The 18334-nt window shown below is 48.8% G+C and overlaps 1 protein-coding gene across 28 annotated transcripts in view; it reads left to right on the forward strand.

Annotated features, from left to right (window-relative positions):
* Positions 1 to 18334, forward strand: part of ank2b (ankyrin 2b, neuronal) — a 1110754-nt gene that overhangs the window by 772198 nt on the left and 320222 nt on the right. For all 28 annotated transcript variants that reach the window (XM_038792202.1, XM_038792212.1, XM_038792216.1 and 25 more), the window contains one exon: positions 5893 to 5991. In XM_038792202.1, coding sequence (XP_038648130.1) covers positions 5893 to 5991 — 99 coding nt within the window. The remainder of the gene's footprint in view (positions 1 to 5892; positions 5992 to 18334) is intronic.

The following is an 18334-nucleotide window of genomic DNA, read 5'->3' on the forward strand; positions in this document are numbered from 1 at the left end:
GGGTCAGTGGCCCCAACATTCTAAGATCAGGACCTGCAAGACTTAGTTGAGGAGGTTTAGAGGAGAAGAACCAGCTGATCATTGAAGTACACCTGCTGCATTCAAGAAGGCCTGGGTAGAAATTGCGGCTGCACTGGGCACCATAGGAGATGACCTAAGCAGCATCCCCCTTATTTTGAAATTGTGTCCCCTAGTTCTAGACTCCCCAACCAAACTAAACATCTTGCCCCCATTTACCCTATCTATTCCTTTAAACAGCTTGCAGGTTTCAATGAGGTTGCCTTTCATTCTTCAAAACTCTAGCGAATACAGGCTCAGTTTTCCCAATCTCTTTTCATAAAACAGTCTCGCCCTCCCCAAAACAAGTTTGATTAACCTTTGTTGCATCATCCTATGGCAATAATATCCTTTCTGAGCTAAGGGGACCAAAACTGCGCACAATATTCCAGGTGTGGTCCAACCAAGCTTCAATACAGCTTAGCAAGACCTCACGACTCCTGCACTCAAATCTACTTGCGATAAAGGGTAAGATTCCATTAACCTTCCTGTTAGCTTGCTGCACCCGCGTGCTCGCCTTCAGTGACTTATGGACAAGGACACTCTTCGTACATCTTCACTTTCTAATTTCTTACCATTTATGAAATGCTCTGCACATCTGTTCCTTCAAACAAAATGGATTGTCTCCCATTATTTCACAGTATATTCTATCTGCTATGTCCTTTCTCGTTCACTAAGTCTGTCCAAATTCTCTTTACATCTTCCCAACATATGTTCCCGGCTAACTTTGTACCATCTGCAAACTTGGAAATATTACATTTTGTCCCCACATCCAAATCATTGATGCATGTTGTGAACAGCTGGGGCCAAAGTATTGATCCTTGCCGTACCCCACCAGCCACAGCTCCCAAACTCAAGAATGACCCTTTTATTTCTACTCTGTTTTCTGCCTGTTGGCCAATCCTCAATCGATAACAGGATGTTGCCTCCTAACCCATGCACTTTTATTTTGATAATTAACCTCCCCAGGGCACGTTAAAAGCCTCCTGAAAGTCCAAATATATTGCATCCATCGGTGCTCCTTCAGCAAGATTGTTGGTAACATCTTTCACTCATCTGACCCTTACACCTCCTGCCCCAGGCAGAGGTGCAGAAAGCAGCAGTTATTACTTCATAGAAAGCCAATCTAAACATACTGTTTAGATAACATTCTGTTATCGATTGAGGATTGGTCAATAGGCAGAAAACAAAGAGTGGAAATAAAAGGGTCATTCTTGAGTTTGGGAGCTGTGGCTGGTGGGGTACGGCAAGGATCAGTACTTTGGCCCCAGCTGTTCACAATATGCATCAATGATTTGGATGTGGGGACCAAATGTAATATTTCCAAGTTTAGATCCTCCCAACAAGTTCATCAACCATGATTTCCCATTCGTAAATCCATGCTGACTATGCCCAATTATGTCATGATTGTCTAAGTGTCTATTTATAACATCCTTTTAATAAACTCCAGCATTTTCTCTATCGCTAATATAAGGCTAACATATCTGCCGTTCTCTGTTTTCCCTCCCCTTCCCTTAAATAGTGGCGTGATGTTTGCTACCTTTCAATCTTCAGGAACCATTTCAGAATTTCTAGAACTTTGGAAGATGATCGCCAACGCATCCACTATCGCTATTGCAACCTCTTTAGACACTCTGGGGTTGCATATCATCATGTTCTCGGGATTTAATAACTTTCAGTCCCATTAACCTCTCCAATACAACCTTCTTACTTGAGCTAATTTTCTTAAACTCCTGTTGTGAAGCTAACCACAATGTTTAAAAACATTGAACTATGATTGACAGCTCCTGACCACATCAAAAGAAATTAAGTGCATTGTGCTGAGAAAAAGAGGAAGTGAAAGCATTTAACTGGAAGATGCTCACCCCAGTCCAATGCGGCATCTCCACATCATGTTTATAAACATTGAGGTTAAGTTCAAAGCAGGGTCCATAAGATGCAGTCAAGGTGAAGGGAAATCAAAATAAACAATCCAGACACCTGACTGTCTGGAAGTATTACCAATGTCAACTACAGCCTAGTGGAAGTTTTTTCTCTTTGAAAGATCCAAGGATCTGAGGGGTTTAGATTGGCTTTCTATGAAGTAAAAACTGCTGCTTTCTGCACCTCTGCCTGGGGCAGGCGGTGTAAGGGACAGATGAGTGAAAGAGCAGTTATTTTTCACTGTTTCTGACTGGACTACTCTTTAGCTTCCAGGCAGGGGTGACTGATGATAGGTAGGGGAAGGGGGTGGGTCTCTCTGATGGGGGAGATTTGATGGAGGTCTCTGGTGGGGGGGTTCTGGTGGATGTCTCTGGATGAGTGGGTCTGATGGGGGTTGCTGGCGGTGGGTGGGCAGAATTTGCATTGGGGGGAGGGCAGCTCTCAGGTGGACTTTGGCGACACCTACCCTAAATACTTACCCTCTTGGCCCACCACGTCAGGGCCATGCTGGAAAATACTTGTGCCAATCCAGGCCAAAGTGCGTCCTGGAGTATCACCTCGGCATGGAGAACCTGATGGCCAGCCCGTTAATAGGTTGCAAATGGATAATTTTCCCACTGAGAACTGGTGGGAACCTCAATGCCACCGCAACCCTGTTTTTTGCCTGACACTAGACTATCCACTGCTTCGGCAACTCTACTACCAACAGGGGGCAGCGGAGAATCCTCGCCCCGACATATATACTCAGGCAAATGCAAGGGCATTATATTTTCTAAGCGTGTCAATTTATCGTGCTACTAGATTGAGTTTTGGAAATACTAAAAGATATTTATCAGCAAATCAGAACTCAAAGCTCAGAAAACCTGATTATAATCTCCCAGTTAGAGTAACACACTTCATATGATAACAGAGAGTGCAGATACATCCCCCACATTGTTCCATAAAACACCTTGGCATTTACACCTACACTTCTAGCCATCTGACTCAGTGATGCCTCTTCCTATTTCAGACTGTATGGATGGTGCCTCATTGTATTGATAGATGATAAAAAAGTAAAATACTACCAAGTTCATGGAAACACTCAGTTGATCAGACAGCATCTGTGGGGGAAGGAACCTCGGGCTTAAGTTTTAGCTTTTGGTGGGAGTAGGTAGAGTTGTGGTTAGCCATAGAATTGAATACCACCAGCTGGCTCCATTCCCAGAAGCCGGATGAGGGAATTGCATCCACATGCAAGTGGCAGGTTGCCAATTCAGGCACTTGAAGGCCTTTTCAGGGATTTTCAAGTCAGCCTTCAGTCCCTGGAGCTGGCCTTCTGGCAACAGACAAAGGGCAGGTTTAGAGATGCTGTCTGCCTGCCTAGATTCAGCAGGCTTTCCTGTGGAGGACTTCCACAGTGGGTGGCATGGATCCCGATTTCAAAGGTCTTTAAAAAAAAAGATTAAAAAAACATTGGGCAGAGGTCCCCTTTTATTTATCCAGTATGGCATTGCGCTGCTGCTTCCGAGCTGGAGGGCCACCTATTAGCTCTCCATGTTCTTCACTCCACTTTTAATTGACCAGCAATTAACCAAGGACTGGTTTAGCACAGGGCTAAATAGCTGGCTTTTAAAGCAGACCAAGGCAGGCCAGCAGCACGGTTCAACTCCCGTACCAGCCTCCCCGAACAGGCTAATGTGGCGACTAAGGGTTTTTCACAGTAACTTCATTTGAAGCCTACTTGTGACAATAAGCGATTTTTCATTTCAAGCCCACCCTCTTGCCATTTATTGAGGAAAAACACAGGTGTGATTGTCTCCTACACAGTTTCTGGTCCCCATAAGAGCCGAACAGCAGGGTCTAGAAGCCCTGCAAGAAATCCCTGCTCATCTACCTCAAGTTTCAGGTCAGTGGCCTTATACCAGAACACCTCTGTCCATTCGCACTGCAAAATTTTAAAGTTACTTTACCGAAAGCCAGCAATAATTTCAATTTGATAAAATAGACAAATTTTGGTTCCAGCTCTTGAACTTTGTTCAACCTTCATTCCAGTGTACATGTGCATGCACACACAAAAACCTCTTGGTTATTACTGCATACTAATGGAAGAATGTAATATTGCTAATTCTAATATGTTTTAATTTTAACATTCATTTATGATTAATGTAATATGCCTAATTTATTATACTAAAATTTTCATAACTCTTGAGACTCTGTCTGTCAATTGAAACAGATTTTCCCTTTAATATCCACATTAAAAAAAAGTTTAAGACAGCCCAATGTAGTCTGACTATGATTGTGCCTAATGATATATCTCAACCTGATAGTTTCAAGTGTTATCATTGATCATCATCGTTGCTACATCTACAGTTTTCATTCAGTACTGAATGGAGCACCAAGTCCATAAAACAATATGCTCTTTCATTTTTTTCTGGCTACTGGTTATTGCCTCCCTGCCAAAAGAATTGTTCTTTGCTGCACCACTTTAACAAAATATGTCACATATTTAATGTCAGATTTAGAGTGTATTTATACTCTTCCGACCATTCTAAATGCCTAGTTAAAGAGATCCTCAGGGATTTGAAGATTTGTCTGAAACATATTCTATATGTCATAAATTGATATGCATGAAATCCAGTCTTCCTCAGAGAGCTGTCGGGGCTCAGACGTAGAACATATTCAAGACTGAGATGGGTGAATTTCTACATATTAGAAATGTCAAGGGGGACAGGGATAGTGCAGGAAAATGGCGAATAGAAGGAAAGCTATGATCTCATTTGGTGAAGTGGACACAAAGGGCTGAATGGGTTTTTCTTGCTCCTATTCCTTTTATACTTATGTTAGATAACGGCAATCAGGGCAGCACGGTGGCGCAGTGGTTAGCACTGGGACTACGGTGCTGAGGACCCGGGTTTGGATACTGGCCCTGGGTCACTGCCCGTGTGGAGTTTGCACATCCTCTCTGTGTCTGCGTGGGTTTCACCGCCACAACCCAAAAGATGTGCAGGTCAGGTGGATTAGCCATGCTAAATTACCCCTTAATTAGAAGAAAAATAATTGGGTACTCTAAATTTATTTTTAAAAATGATAACAGCATTCAATTCCAGTAGCTAATTGCCAAATGGAGATGCATGTTAATATTCTATCAACACATTTAAGTAGATTAGTCCCTCAGATTAGAGTGATTTTTCCACAAGGAAGACATTAACTTTTGTGTTGTGCTGTGAGAGGCACTGTTTCTGTGGAATGTAACATTTCATTTTTTTGAAGTGGTATAAGTTATAACTGTCTGATTTCCAGGAGAAGAGAAAGTCTAACAAGCTGCAGAATAGACTAACTACTGTGGTCTTTAGAAAAGTACCATCGGGATAATGTGATATTGCAGCACGTGAGAGAGCCAGAATTTTGTTCTCACAGTTGATTGGCTTTCACAGGTTTTTTTTTAACTTCTCGGGGTATCCATGTGAGACCTGTTCCTGTGCTGAGATATGCATTTCTCTATGTGTCGCACCCAAGGGATCTTAGGCACTTTTCTTTTTTACAAAGGATGAAAGATCAGATAAAAACATTTTGAATTATAGCCACACTCCCCCGAGATCATTTCCAAAAGGTTAGCCTGCTCAACCAGACATTTTGGCCCAGGTTTGGGGTCAGCTAATTTTAGAATAACACTGGCATTGTAATCAAATAGAAAAGTCTAAGCTGGTGTGTAAAGACCAATCAAAGGGGGAGGGAAACAAAGCTTTTCAAGACATTATAAAAGAAATGATGCATGTCTCTGAAAACCGTTCATGCTATGTGGTTTGTGTCAATCAACGATGGACCTGAGATATTTAGGCAGGAGTTTTGGTTTGAGTCTTTCATTACTTCTGGGCTGGTGCTTAATTCTAAATGTGCTAACTTGTGCCACTTTTAAAATTATTTTTTTTTTAGAATGGTTTCACTCCGCTCTATATGGCTGCCCAGGAAAATCACATTGAAGTTGTGAGGTTGCTGCTGGAGATTGGAGCTAACCAGAGCACAGCCACCGAGGTAGGTGACTTTATGCTGGCAATTTATTCAGTTAACGTCTGTAGAATAATCAGACATTTTTTAGACTGTGTTGCTAATATTAACATTGAAATTTTGGACGCGTTTTCTCCCAGTCATTCATGGCTTTGATCAGTGACAATTCACCAAACCTCAAATCTAATATAGTGAGAATTTTCGATCAAAATAAGAAGGAGACAAGTGACGCTCAGCATTATTTATCCACAAACGTTGCAGCAATCTCAGGTAAGGTGTAGTTCATTGCGGATCTCCCAAAGTTCAGAGAAGGAGGTTATTTGGCCCATTGCATCTACACTAATCCTCTGATGGAGCACTCTAGCCAGGTTAAGAAATAAATGTACTTTTCTGTTCTGTATCCTCACTCTTTTGTTCCAATCTTTCTCTGACTTAGCTTTCAGTAGGTTATTTGACACTGAATTCACCCATTCTAATTTACACTTCCTTTCAATCCTTGCATGGTTAATTTAAAAATCTTTCAATCTGACTGATTAAGGAGATACACTTAAGGAGATACACTTTACTCAGGTTCGTCAGGTCCAGGATACCCATTTCTTTACACTAACTTGAGTAGCTTGTACTTTCAGCGACTTGCCACATAAATTTATAAAACTAAACATGCAAGTGGATGTCTAACTGATGCCAGATAGTTTAGATGCAGTTCATCTGAACTGTCTTTTGTTAATGAAGTAAAATTGAGGAGTTCCGCCTTTCCCTCCAAATGTATCTATAGCTGTAAATATCACGTATGAGATGTAATACGTTAAGGCTCCTGTACTGCAGGTATGGGGGTAGATCCCTGCCTGCTGGCTCCGCCCAGTAGGCGGAGTATAAATGTATGTGCTCACCGAGCTGCAGCCATTTTGGCTGCAGCTGCAGGAGGCTACATATCTCTGCTCAATAGAGCCTCGATTACTCTCGACTCTCGTCTCATCGTAATTGATAGTGCATCAATTTATTAAGCAGAGATTTTACAACGATGGACCTCCGCATCAAGCTGGATCCCCTGCGGCTGCACCCTCAAGCAGACAACGCCAAATCGGCCTTCGCACATTGGCTACCTTGCTTTGAAGCCTACATCGATTTGCGACAGAACCACCCACAGAAGCACAGAAGCTCCAGATCCTGTATATGCGGCTGAGCTCCGATATCTTTCCCCTCATCCAGGACGCGCCTACCTACGCTGAGGCCATGGCGCTACTGAAAGAGAACTACACCCAGCAGACCAACAAACTACGCCATGCACCTCCTGTCCACGTGGCATCAACTCTCCGGTGAGTCTGTGGAAGATTTCTTGCACGCCCTGCATGAGGGACTGCGATTGCCAGGCCGTTAGAGCCGTTGAACATTCCGAACTCCTAATCAGGGACGCTTTCGTTACGGGCGTAGGGGCGGCGTACATCCGCCAGGGCATCTTAGAAGAGGCTACCATCGACCTCGCGACGACCAAGAAACTCGCAATCTCACTAACGGTCTCCTCCCGTAATGTACAAGCGTACGCCCCCGACTGCACGCGCCCCCCTCCTGGACATCGTGGACCCCACCAGCGAACACCCCATTGTGGACCTCACCAGCAACTGCCCACAGCAACCCCAAGCCTGCACCGCACGGCAGCCAGCCAACCCCGGGGGACCCAAGTGTCACTTCTGCGGACAGACAAAGCATCCCCAGCAGCGCTGCCCGGCGCGGAGCGCACTCTGCAAGGCAGCGGGAAGAAAGGACATTTCGCTGCTGTGTGCCAGGCCCGCTCGATCGCCATTGTAACCAGGTCCATTGTTCCTGCATCCCCCCACGTACGACCGTGGGCGCCATTTTCGTCCCTACAACCCACATGTGGCCCTTGGGCGCCGCCATCTTCCTCCTCTCAGTCCACGTACGGCCCGTGGGCGCCGCCATCTTGCTTGCCTCAGGACACGTGCGGCCCGTGTGCGCCGCCATCTTTTTCCCCATCAGGCCTCGTGCGCCCCGTGGGCGCTGCCATCTTCCCCGCCTCAGGGCCGCTGCTCGTCGGGCACCTCACCGGGCTGCTCATCGCCTGCAACCGCCGCCGACCAGCCAGGGGCCTTCCAACACCAGCTACAGCTTGGCTCCATCACGATTGACCAGTCCCGGCCGCACAACCTCGCAACCGCGTCGACGACGGTAAAGGTCGATGGGCACAAGACATCATGCCTTCTTGACTCCAGGAGCACAGAGAGCTTCATCCACCCCGATACGGTAAGGCGCTGCTCCCTCACGGTACACCCCACCACACAACAATTCTCCCTGGCCTCTGGATCCCACTCCGTGGAGATCCGGGGGTACTGCACCGCCACCCTCACCATCCAGGGCGTAAAGTTCAATGACTTCCGGCTCTACACCCTCCCCAAACTCTGCGCTGCCTTGCTACTCGGCCTGGACTTCCAGTGCAACCTCCAAAGTCTCACTCTGAAAATCGGCGGGCCCCTGCCACCCCTTACTGTATGCTGTCTCACGACCCTTAAGGTCGACCCACCTTCTCCGTTTGCAAACCTCACCCCGGATTGCAAACCCGTCACCACACGGAGCAGATGGTTCGGTGCCCAGGACAGGACCTTCATCAGGGCTGAGGTCCAGCGGCTGTGGCGGGAAGGCATTATCGAGGCCAGCAACAGCCCCTGGAGAGCCCAGGTGGTAGTTGTGAAAACTGGGGAGAAAAACAGGATGGTCGTTGGCTACAGTCAGACCATCAATCGGTACACACAGCTTGACGTGTACCCCTCCCACGCATATCTGATATGGTCAATCAGATTGCACAGTACCGGGTCTTCTCGACAGTTGTCCTGAAATGTGCCTACCACCAGCTCCCCATTCGCAAGGCGGACTCCCGTACACTGCGTTTGAAGCGTACGGCCGCTGTTACCACTTCCTTAGGGTTCCCTTCGATGTCACTACTGGGGTCTCGGTCTTCCAACGGGAGATGGATCGAATGGTTGACCAGTACGGACTGCAGACCACCTTCCCGTACCTGGATAACGTCACCATCTGCGGCCACGACGCTAACCTTTCCAAATGCCTCCGCCAAACACCTCAACCTAACGTACAACAAGGAGAAGTGCGTGTTCAGCACAAACCGATTAGCCATCCTCGGCTAGGTGGTGCAAAATGGAGTTCTGGGGTCCGACCCCGATCGCATGCACCCCCTCATGGAACTCCCCCTCCTCCACTGCCCCAAGGCCCTCAAACGATGCCTGGGGTTCTTCTCATACTACGGCCAGTGGGTCTCTAACTATATGGACAAGGCTCGCCCACTCATTCACTCCACTGCTTTCCCCCTGACGGCCGAGGCTCATCAGGCCTTCAACCGTATCAAGGCCGACATCGCCAAGGCCGCGATGCACGCGGTTGACGAGAGCTCCCCTTCCAAGTCGAGAGTGATGCACCAGACGTCGCTCTGGCCGCCACCCTCAACCAGGCAGGCAGGCCCGTGGCATTCTTTTCACGCACCCTCCATGTCTCCGAAATTCAGCACTCCTCCGTCGAGAAGGAGGCCCAAGCCATCGTAGAAGCTGTGCGGCATTGGAGGCATTACCTGGCCGGCAGGAGATTCACTCTCCACACTGACCCACTGTCGGTTGCCTTCATGTTCAATAGCACACAGCGGGGCAAGATCAAAAATGATAAAATCTTGAGGTGGAGGATCGAGCTCTCCACCTACAATTACGAGATTTTGTATCGCCCCGGTAAGCTCAACGAGCCCCCCGAGGTACATGTGCCAGCGCACAAGTGGACTGACTCCGGACCCTACACGACGCTCTCTGTCACCCAAGGGTCACCCGGTTCTTTCACTTCACAAAGGCCCGCAATCTGCCCCACTCCATTGAGGAGGTCAGGGCTAGCACCAGAGACTGCCATGATTGCGCGGAGTGCTCACCGCACCTCTACCAGCCAGACCGAGCGCATCTAGTGAAGGCCTCCCGCCACTTTGAACGCCTCAGCGTGGATTTCAATGGGCCCCTCCCCTCCACCGACCGAAACACGTACTTCCTTAACGTGCTCGACGAATACTCCAGATTCCCCTTTGCCGTCCCATGCCCCAATATGACGTCTGCCACCGTCATCAAAGCACTCAACACCATCTTCGCCCTGTTCGGTTTCCCCACCTACATCCACAGCGACCAGGGATCCTCCTTTATGAGTGACGAGCTGCGTCAGGTATCTGCTCAGCAAGGGCATTGCCTCGAGCAGGACAACCAGCTACAACCCCCGGGGAAATGGGCAGGTGGAGTGGGAGAATGGGATGGTCGGAAGGCCGTCCAGCTGGCCCTACGGTCCAAAAATCTCCCGCTCTCCCGCTGGCAGGAGGTCCTTCCCAACGCCCTTCACTCCATCCGATCGCTACTTTGCACTGCGACTAATGCAACCCCCCATGAACGTCTCCTTGCCTTCCCAAGGAAGTCCACATCCGGGGTTTCGCTCCCAATGTGGCTGGCAGCTCCAGGACCCGTTCTCCTCCGCAAGCACGTGCAGCTCCACAAGGCGGACCAGTTGGTCAAGAGGGTACAGCTACTCCTATGCCTCCGTGGTGTACCTTGACGGCCGCCAAGACACAATCTCCCTCAGGGACCTGGTACCAGCTGAGTCCCCACCCCTACCCTTCTGCCCCGGTGCCACCCTTCCTCCCCTCAGCGCACCTCACCACAGCCCCCACTCAAGGACGATCCGTCCTCCCCTTGGTCCCACCCGGGGATGAATATGAGGTCTAAACTGTCCCGGAGTCACCGGCAACTGAGCCGACGCCTGCATCGCCACCGGGACTGTGGCGCTCACAATGGAGGATCAGGGCACCCGATCGGCTGAATTTGTGAACTTTCCCCAAAATTTTAACCTTAAAATGCATGTAAATAGTTTTCCATCACACCTGCTGGACTCTTTTTCTAAAAGGGGGTGAATGTGGTAGTCACCACTGTTGTATATATCACATATGAGATGTAATACGGTAAGGCTCCTGTACTACAGGTACGGGGGTAGATCCCTGCCTGCTGGCTCCGCCCAGTAGGCGGAGTATAAATGTATGTGCTCACCAAGCTGCAGCCATTTCGGCAGCAGCTGCAGGAGGCTACGCATCTTTGCTTAATAAAGCCTCGATTACTCTGTACTCTCGTCTTGTCGTAATTGATAGTGCATCATGTACCAAATGTCCATACATCAAATTATGATAGAAAGGACAGTTGTGCTCTTGGTTAAGAAGTAGAAGATTAAAAATAAGATGTAGGGTTTGGGGTCTTTTCGCATTAGTTCATGATAGAATTGAATCATAGAATGGTTGTAGCACAGAAAAAAGCTGTTTGGCCCATTAATCTCTTGCTCACACTCTGCAAGAATAATTTAACAATGCTCAATTTCCCCACCCCTTGGGCTATAAAATCTAATGAGTCTTGTTAAATGAACCGAGTTATTTAATGTAAATTTTAGTTCAGAGAATTTGTCATTTACATGACAAATTGACGGTGCTTTTCTTCATGTGACTTGAGGTAGGTCCCCATGGACCACAGTGAATGAATTCCATTTCTGTGTAGCAAGACAGAGCGATTTCTGAGGGCCTCGGGTCATGCTGCAGTCTAAGGTCACTGTCTTTAACTTGTACTTACTTCAATTGCTCTAATATGCAAATATTAGAAACAAGCACCAATCAGACACAAATCAACAGACAAAGGAGAAAGAGGCCTCCACTTGCAAACAAATTTCCCTTATATTATCCAAATACAAGCTTCACAGAATTTATTGATGCGAGAAAAGGCAGAGATTTTGATGTGCGCAACAACTTGAGAAAAATGGAAATAGTTCCTTTATCGGACAATCCACCAGTTTTCCTAATGGTTGCGAAGTTCAAGTGAGCCAGTGCACTGGCTCTACTATATCTCTACTATGTCCAAAGATGTGTAGGTTAGATGGATTGCCCATATTAAATTGCCCCTTAGTGTCAAAAAGGTTGGTGGGGTTACTGGGTTACAGGGATAGGGTGTAGGCATGGGCTTTAGTAGGGTGCTCTTTCCAAGAGCTGGTGCAGACTCGGATGGGCCGAATGGCCTCCTTCTGCACAGTAAATTATATGTGCAATATTGTCTGTCAGATTTTAAGAGTGATGGGGCTGGGGAGGGGTAGCTGGGAAATAAATGTACTAAATTATATGAAGAATGAGAAATTAGGGCTCATTTCATTGGTCAGGAAGGATTAAGCGGAGATCTGAGGGAGGTGTTCAAAAGTACAATGGGTACTGGCTCAAAAATATTACACTGGTCAATGAATTCGTAAATGAGGTCATTACAGGTAAATAGAGGTCATTAGCATCGTAATGAATGAAGAGATTCAGACAAGTCTTTGCCCAAAGAGCTGCTATTGGACATGGAATTTCCCAGCAGAAACCGTGGTGGATGCAAATTCACAGTGCTCTTAAAGCAAGAAAGCAGATATATTTATGAGGATAAAAGACATTTAAAAAGGAATGGGGAAAGGGAAGGAAAATGCAACAATGTTCATCGCTGTTTCAGCGAGCTACTGCAGGTGCGATTGGTTAATCAGCTTCACTTGATACTGTAAAATTCCAGATCTGTTAAAGGCACCCATGGGTCTGAGACCTACAGCACCATCTGTAATTGCCCCGAGGTTATAGTGACCCATGTGGGTTACAACTTTAATGAGCCAGAGAACATTGCCAACATGCTGCAGGCTTCCTTTAATCAGTTAGATAAATGGCAAATCACCTTGGCCTTAACTGATTCAGTCAACATATGCATATTGGGTAATGTAAGATGGGAACTTTGCCTGCACAAAGGAGGCCTTCTGTTTCTCTTCAGTTAGTTTGTTGATGCGTGCATGACTGGTGTTTGTTTTGACATTTACGCAGCAGAAATTACAGTAAGTTTGGCACAGTGGTTAGGACTGTTGCCGCACAGCATCAAGAATCTGGGTTCAATTCTGGGCCTCTGGTAACTGTCTGTGTGGAGTTTGCACTTTCTTCCTGCGTCTGCCTGGGTTTCCTCTGGGTGCTCCGGTTTCGTCCCACAGTCCAAAGATGTGCAGGCTAAGTGGATTGACCATGGTAAAGTTGTCCCTTAGTGCTCAAAGGTTAGTGGATTTTGTGAGGGCCACGAAGAATCCAACACGAGTTTGTAGAATAGAAAGAAATAACATTTAATTACAGTTACATATATATACACAACAGCAGCAGTACTCCCTTGCTGCTCACTCCTCTCTAGCTGGTTCCATACTGGCCAGCTCTATTTGTGCAAGGACTCTGCTAATGATCCCCCCCCCATTGGGGAAGCTCATATTCCCTAAGGATTGTGGGATTGCCATTAGACCCCAGCCAGTGGTAAGCAGGCGGGCTATAACACCACCCCCGCCCCCCAAAGTCCAAGGAATCCACCGAACACCCTGACGAAGGAGGGCATCGGACTCGTTTTGCTGCAGGCCGGACATCATTTGCACGTGGCGTTGGATCGGGATGGAGAACGGCGCTTCTGTGATGAACGGTGTAATGGTTGTGCATCCACGGCCCGTGAGAACGAGGGCTCCCCCTCTGAGGCGTCCTGTGTCTCCATCTCGGAGTCGGGGTCCATGGCCTCCATCATCTTGGTGTCCCTATCTCCATGCGGTTCTGCAACGACCTGCACAGGCTTTGACTGCGGCACCAGAGGAAGATTGTGTGGAATACGCTCCACTGTGTCTGGTCTCTGCGGCTGTAGACGTAAGCTCCGGGCGCAGGGAACCTTTGGAAGACGGTCTTCTGGACCGAATGTGGTCTACATGCTTGTGCTGGAGACGACCCTGGGCTTACACCTGGTAAGAGATAGGGCCCATTTGGCGAAAGATAACGCCTGGGACCCACTGGGCACCACCAGCAAAAGTTTGAACGAACACTGGGTAACCGGGTGCAAACTGCCAAATTGGCCGATGCTGAGAAAGGACATGTCCCTGCCGTTCTTGAGTGAGGCGTACTTTTGCGCCAATGTCCGGGAAAAACATGCTAAGGTGGGTGCGAAGTCTCCGGTCCATCAGGAGATCCGTGGGAGCTACCCGAGTCACCGCATGTGGAGTGGTCCTGTATGAAAACAAAAAAGGAGCAAGTCTCGTTACATAGATCCGGAAGACTGCTTCTTTAGACCCCGTTTGAATGTCTGCACTGCGTGCTCCGCCAACCCATTGGAAGCCGGGTGATATGGAGCGGTGCGGATGTGGCGTATGCCGTTCATCTTCCTGAACCTCGCAAACTCCTCACTTGTGACCAGCACCTCGCGGAGGCCATGCGTACTGAAAGACAAACGCATATTCTCGATTGTTGCGCAGGACGTTGTGCCCACCATCTGATGCACCTCTTGCCATTTAGACTGGGCATCGATTAATAGAAGGAGCATGGATCCTTGAAAAGGGCCGGCAAAACCCACATGCAAGTGTGCCCAAGGCCGCCCTGGCCATTCCCAATGATGTAGGGGCACGGCCGGCGGAAGCTTCTGATGCTCCTGGCAAATGGACCAGTTTTGGGCCACATGTCGGTGTTGAGGCCTGGCCACCAGACATAACTCCGGGCCAACATTTTCATTTTGGTCACACCCGGATGCCCGTTGTGCAAGTCCTTTAGTAGCAGCTCCTGTCCTTTGTCCGGGACAATCCCCTACAAGAGGATACCGTCTTCCACGCTAAATTCTGACAGCTTGGAGGAAAATTCCCCCAAGTTGGCTGGGAGCTGTCTATGTTGCCCACCTTACAGGACTATGTGCCGAACATTTGACAGGACTGGCTCCGTCTGGGTCCACTCACAGATCTGTGATGCCATGACAGGCAAGGAGTCCATAAAATTTAGGGTTGCAACCACCGGTCGTGGGGGTCGACATGGGGCCAGGAGACAAAGTCAATCAGCTCAGTGCATCGGCATTCCCTATCTGGGTTCCTGGTTTGTGCTCCAGAGAATACTCGTAGGCAGCGAGCAACAAAGCCCAGCCCCGGATCCGTGCAGAAGCAATGGGCGGTATTGGCTTATCCTCTCGCAGAAGTGGATAGCACGGTAGCACAAGTGGATAGGCACCGTGGCTTCACAGCGCCAGGGTCCCAGGTTCGATTCCCCGCTGGGTCACTGTCTGTGCGGAGTCTGCACGTTCTCCCTGTGTCTGCACGGGTTTCCTCCAGGTGCTTCGGTTTCCTCCCACAGTTCAAAGACGTGCAGGTTAGGTGGATTGGCCATGCTAAATTGCCCTTAGTGTCCAAAAATGTTAGGAGGGTTATTGGGTTACGGGGATAGGGTGGAAGTGAGGGTTTAAGTGCATCGGTGCAAATGCGATGGGGCAAATGGCCTCCTTCTGCACGGTATGTTCTAAAAAGAAAAGTCCCAGCAGAGGCTTATGATCAGTCACGATAGTGAGGTGGCGGCCATACACATACTGGTGGAAGCGTTCCACCGCAAAGACCACCGCCAGGCCCGCCTTCTCGATCTGCGCGTACTTCTTTTCCGGTTCAGTCAATGTGCGGGAGGCGAAAGCTATCGGACGCTCGGCCCCATTCTCCATCTTGTGAGACAGGATGGCCCCAATACCATACAGGGATGCATCGCACGTGATGAGCAAAGGCTTTCCAGGATCATAGTGGGTTAGTAACCCAGACAAGGACAATTGTTGTTTTACCCGCCGGAAAGTGGTTCCTTGCGCCTGACCCCAAACTCAGGTGTGATTCTTCTTTAGCAGAAGGGTGCAACAGGGCCAGCGTAGTTGCCAGATTGGGGAGGAACTTCCTGTAATAGTTCACGAGGCCGAGAAAAGAACGCAGATGTGAAGTGTCAGTCGGGGCGGGGGCCTGTTGAATTGCGCGCACCTTCTCTGTGACGGAGTGCAAACCTTTGCGGTCCACATGATAACCCAGGTAGACTACTTCCTTCGCCTGAAAGACGCACTTTGTACGACGTGAACGGACTCCAGCCTCTGAAAAGCGTCTAAGGACAGCCTCCAAATTTTCCAAATGATCCTGCTCCGACGTCCCTGTAATCAAAACGTTGTCTAGGTAGACCGTGATATGTGGTAAACCTCTCATGGTGCCCTCCATGACGCGTTGAAAGATAGCGCAGGCAGAGGATACCCCAAAGGGCAGCCATGTATTTTCATACAGGCCCCGGTGTGTATTAATAGTTACATATGGCAGGGAGGCGTGACTCCTATCTAATTTCGTGAACGAGAGTCCTTCTGCAAGCTTTGCGTAGAGATATTCTATATGGGCCATTGGATATCGGTCGAGTCGGGAAGCCGTAGTCACGGTAAGTTTATAGTCGCCACACAAGCGAATTGTGGCATCTGGCTTCATACAGGTACAATTGGCGCTGCCCAGTCAGAGAAATGGACGAGCCTGATAATACCCAAGGACTCCAAACGAGTGAACTCCCCTTCTACCTTCTCAAGCAAGGTGTAAGGCACCTGGTGCGCCCGGAAATAGTGTGGCGTGGCTCCTGGCTCGACTTGGATACAGGCTACGACCCCTTTTATTTTCGTCAAACCGGGCTGGAATACATCTGGATACTGTCCTAGTACCTCCGTCAACCCTCCAGAAACTGTTTGGAGGATGTGCTGCCACTGCAACTGCAAATGGTGCAACCAGTCCCGACCCAACAGGCTGGGCCCATGGCCGCACACCACGATAAGTGGGAAACGCCCCTCCTGGCGTCCATAAACAACAGGGGTCATCGTAGTTCCTGCAATGTTAATGGTTGCCCCTGCAGGTGGCCAATCTGGCCTGTGTATCGGTTAATGTAAGGGTCTGTATACCCTGCTTGATGTGGTTGAATGTCGCCTGGGCGATCACGGAGACCGCTGCGCCAGTGTCCAACTCCATCTCCAGCGGGTGATCATTGACCCGTACTGTCACCTTAAATGGGGCCACACAGGGAGCTGTGACACAATGCAGCTGCAGGCAGTTGTCCTCGGCTCCACGTCCTCGGGATTTGTCGCTGCAGGTTCATCTAAATGGAAGGTACGGCCCCTGGGGTGACCCCAGTTTCTGTCGGAACGACGGCGCCTCTGGTGCCCGAAGGACCAGCGTCCACGACAGGGTCGGCGCTCACAACTCCGACATTGACATGGCTCCTCATCCATTGGTTCTGGAGAAGGCTCTCTTCGGGGAGGAACGTCCGACGGCCGCTGACGTCGATCTGGATACCGCCCCGCTCAAGGTACCGCAGGGGTGCGGGGAGGCGCTTTTGGATGGAAGGGGTTGCGCCCCAAGGTGTGCACCTCCATTCCCTGTAGCTCCTGCACTCCCCGTTCTGCGCTCTCTGGGGACAATACTATTTGAATGGCCTGTTGAAAAGTCAATGTTGGCTCGGCTGACAACTTTCTCTGGGTGGCTGCGTTGTTGATACTGCAAACCAAACGGTCGGGTAACATTTCTCACCATAGTCACAGTGCTCCGCAATTCTGCGTAGCCTGGGTAGAAACTCTGCAAGGGATTCTCCTGGGGTCCATTCAGTGGTATTAAACCTGTAACACTGGACTATCGTGGATGGGGTTGGGTTCAAATGTTGCCCCACTAAGGCCACAAGTTCATCAAACGTCTTGGTGTCCGGCGCAGCTGGGTACGTAAGGCTCCTAATCACCCCAAACGTATGCGGGCCGCAGGCGGTGAGCAAAGTGGCCACCTGGCGCTCGTTTTTGGTGATGTTGTTTGCCCGGAAATAGTAACGCATCCGTTGTGCGTACTGGTTCCAACTTTCCAGCGCAACATCAAAGGCATCCAGATGTCCGTACAGAGGCATGGTGTAACAAAAAAAAACTTCCAACCTGTATCCAACAAAAATCCAGGGAGGTGGCTTCAGCAGCGTAGACAGCTATTCACTGTAACCCTTGGTCGTCAGTTTTGTGAGGGCCACAAAGAATCCAGCATGACTTTGAGTATAAAAAGAAATAACATTTATTTACAATTACATATATACACAACAGCAGCAGTACTCCCTTGCTGCTCACTCCTCTTCAGCTGGTTCAATACTGGCCAGCTCTCTTTATGAAGGGACTCTGCTAATGATTTCTCAGACCCCCCCCCCCCCCCAATTGGGGAAGCTCATACTCCCTAAGGATTGTGGGATTGCCATTAGTCCCCAGCCAGTGGTGAGCAGGCAGGTTATAACAGTGGGGTTATGGGTTTACTGGATGAGGGGTTGGGTCTAGGTAGGGTGCTCTTTCCAAGGACCCGTGCAGACTCAATGGGTTGAATGGCCTACTTCTGCACTATAGGAATTCTATGACCAGGGGGGTTTCTCTCACAATCTCCCACAGTAACATCATTGGGAAACCGGCAGAACCATCGGATAAAGATGTAAGCGACCACGGAATTTCAG

The sequence above is a fragment of the Scyliorhinus canicula genome, chromosome 3 (genome assembly GCF_902713615.1).
Source record: "Scyliorhinus canicula chromosome 3, sScyCan1.1, whole genome shotgun sequence".
Taxonomy (NCBI): domain Eukaryota; kingdom Metazoa; phylum Chordata; class Chondrichthyes; order Carcharhiniformes; family Scyliorhinidae; genus Scyliorhinus; species Scyliorhinus canicula.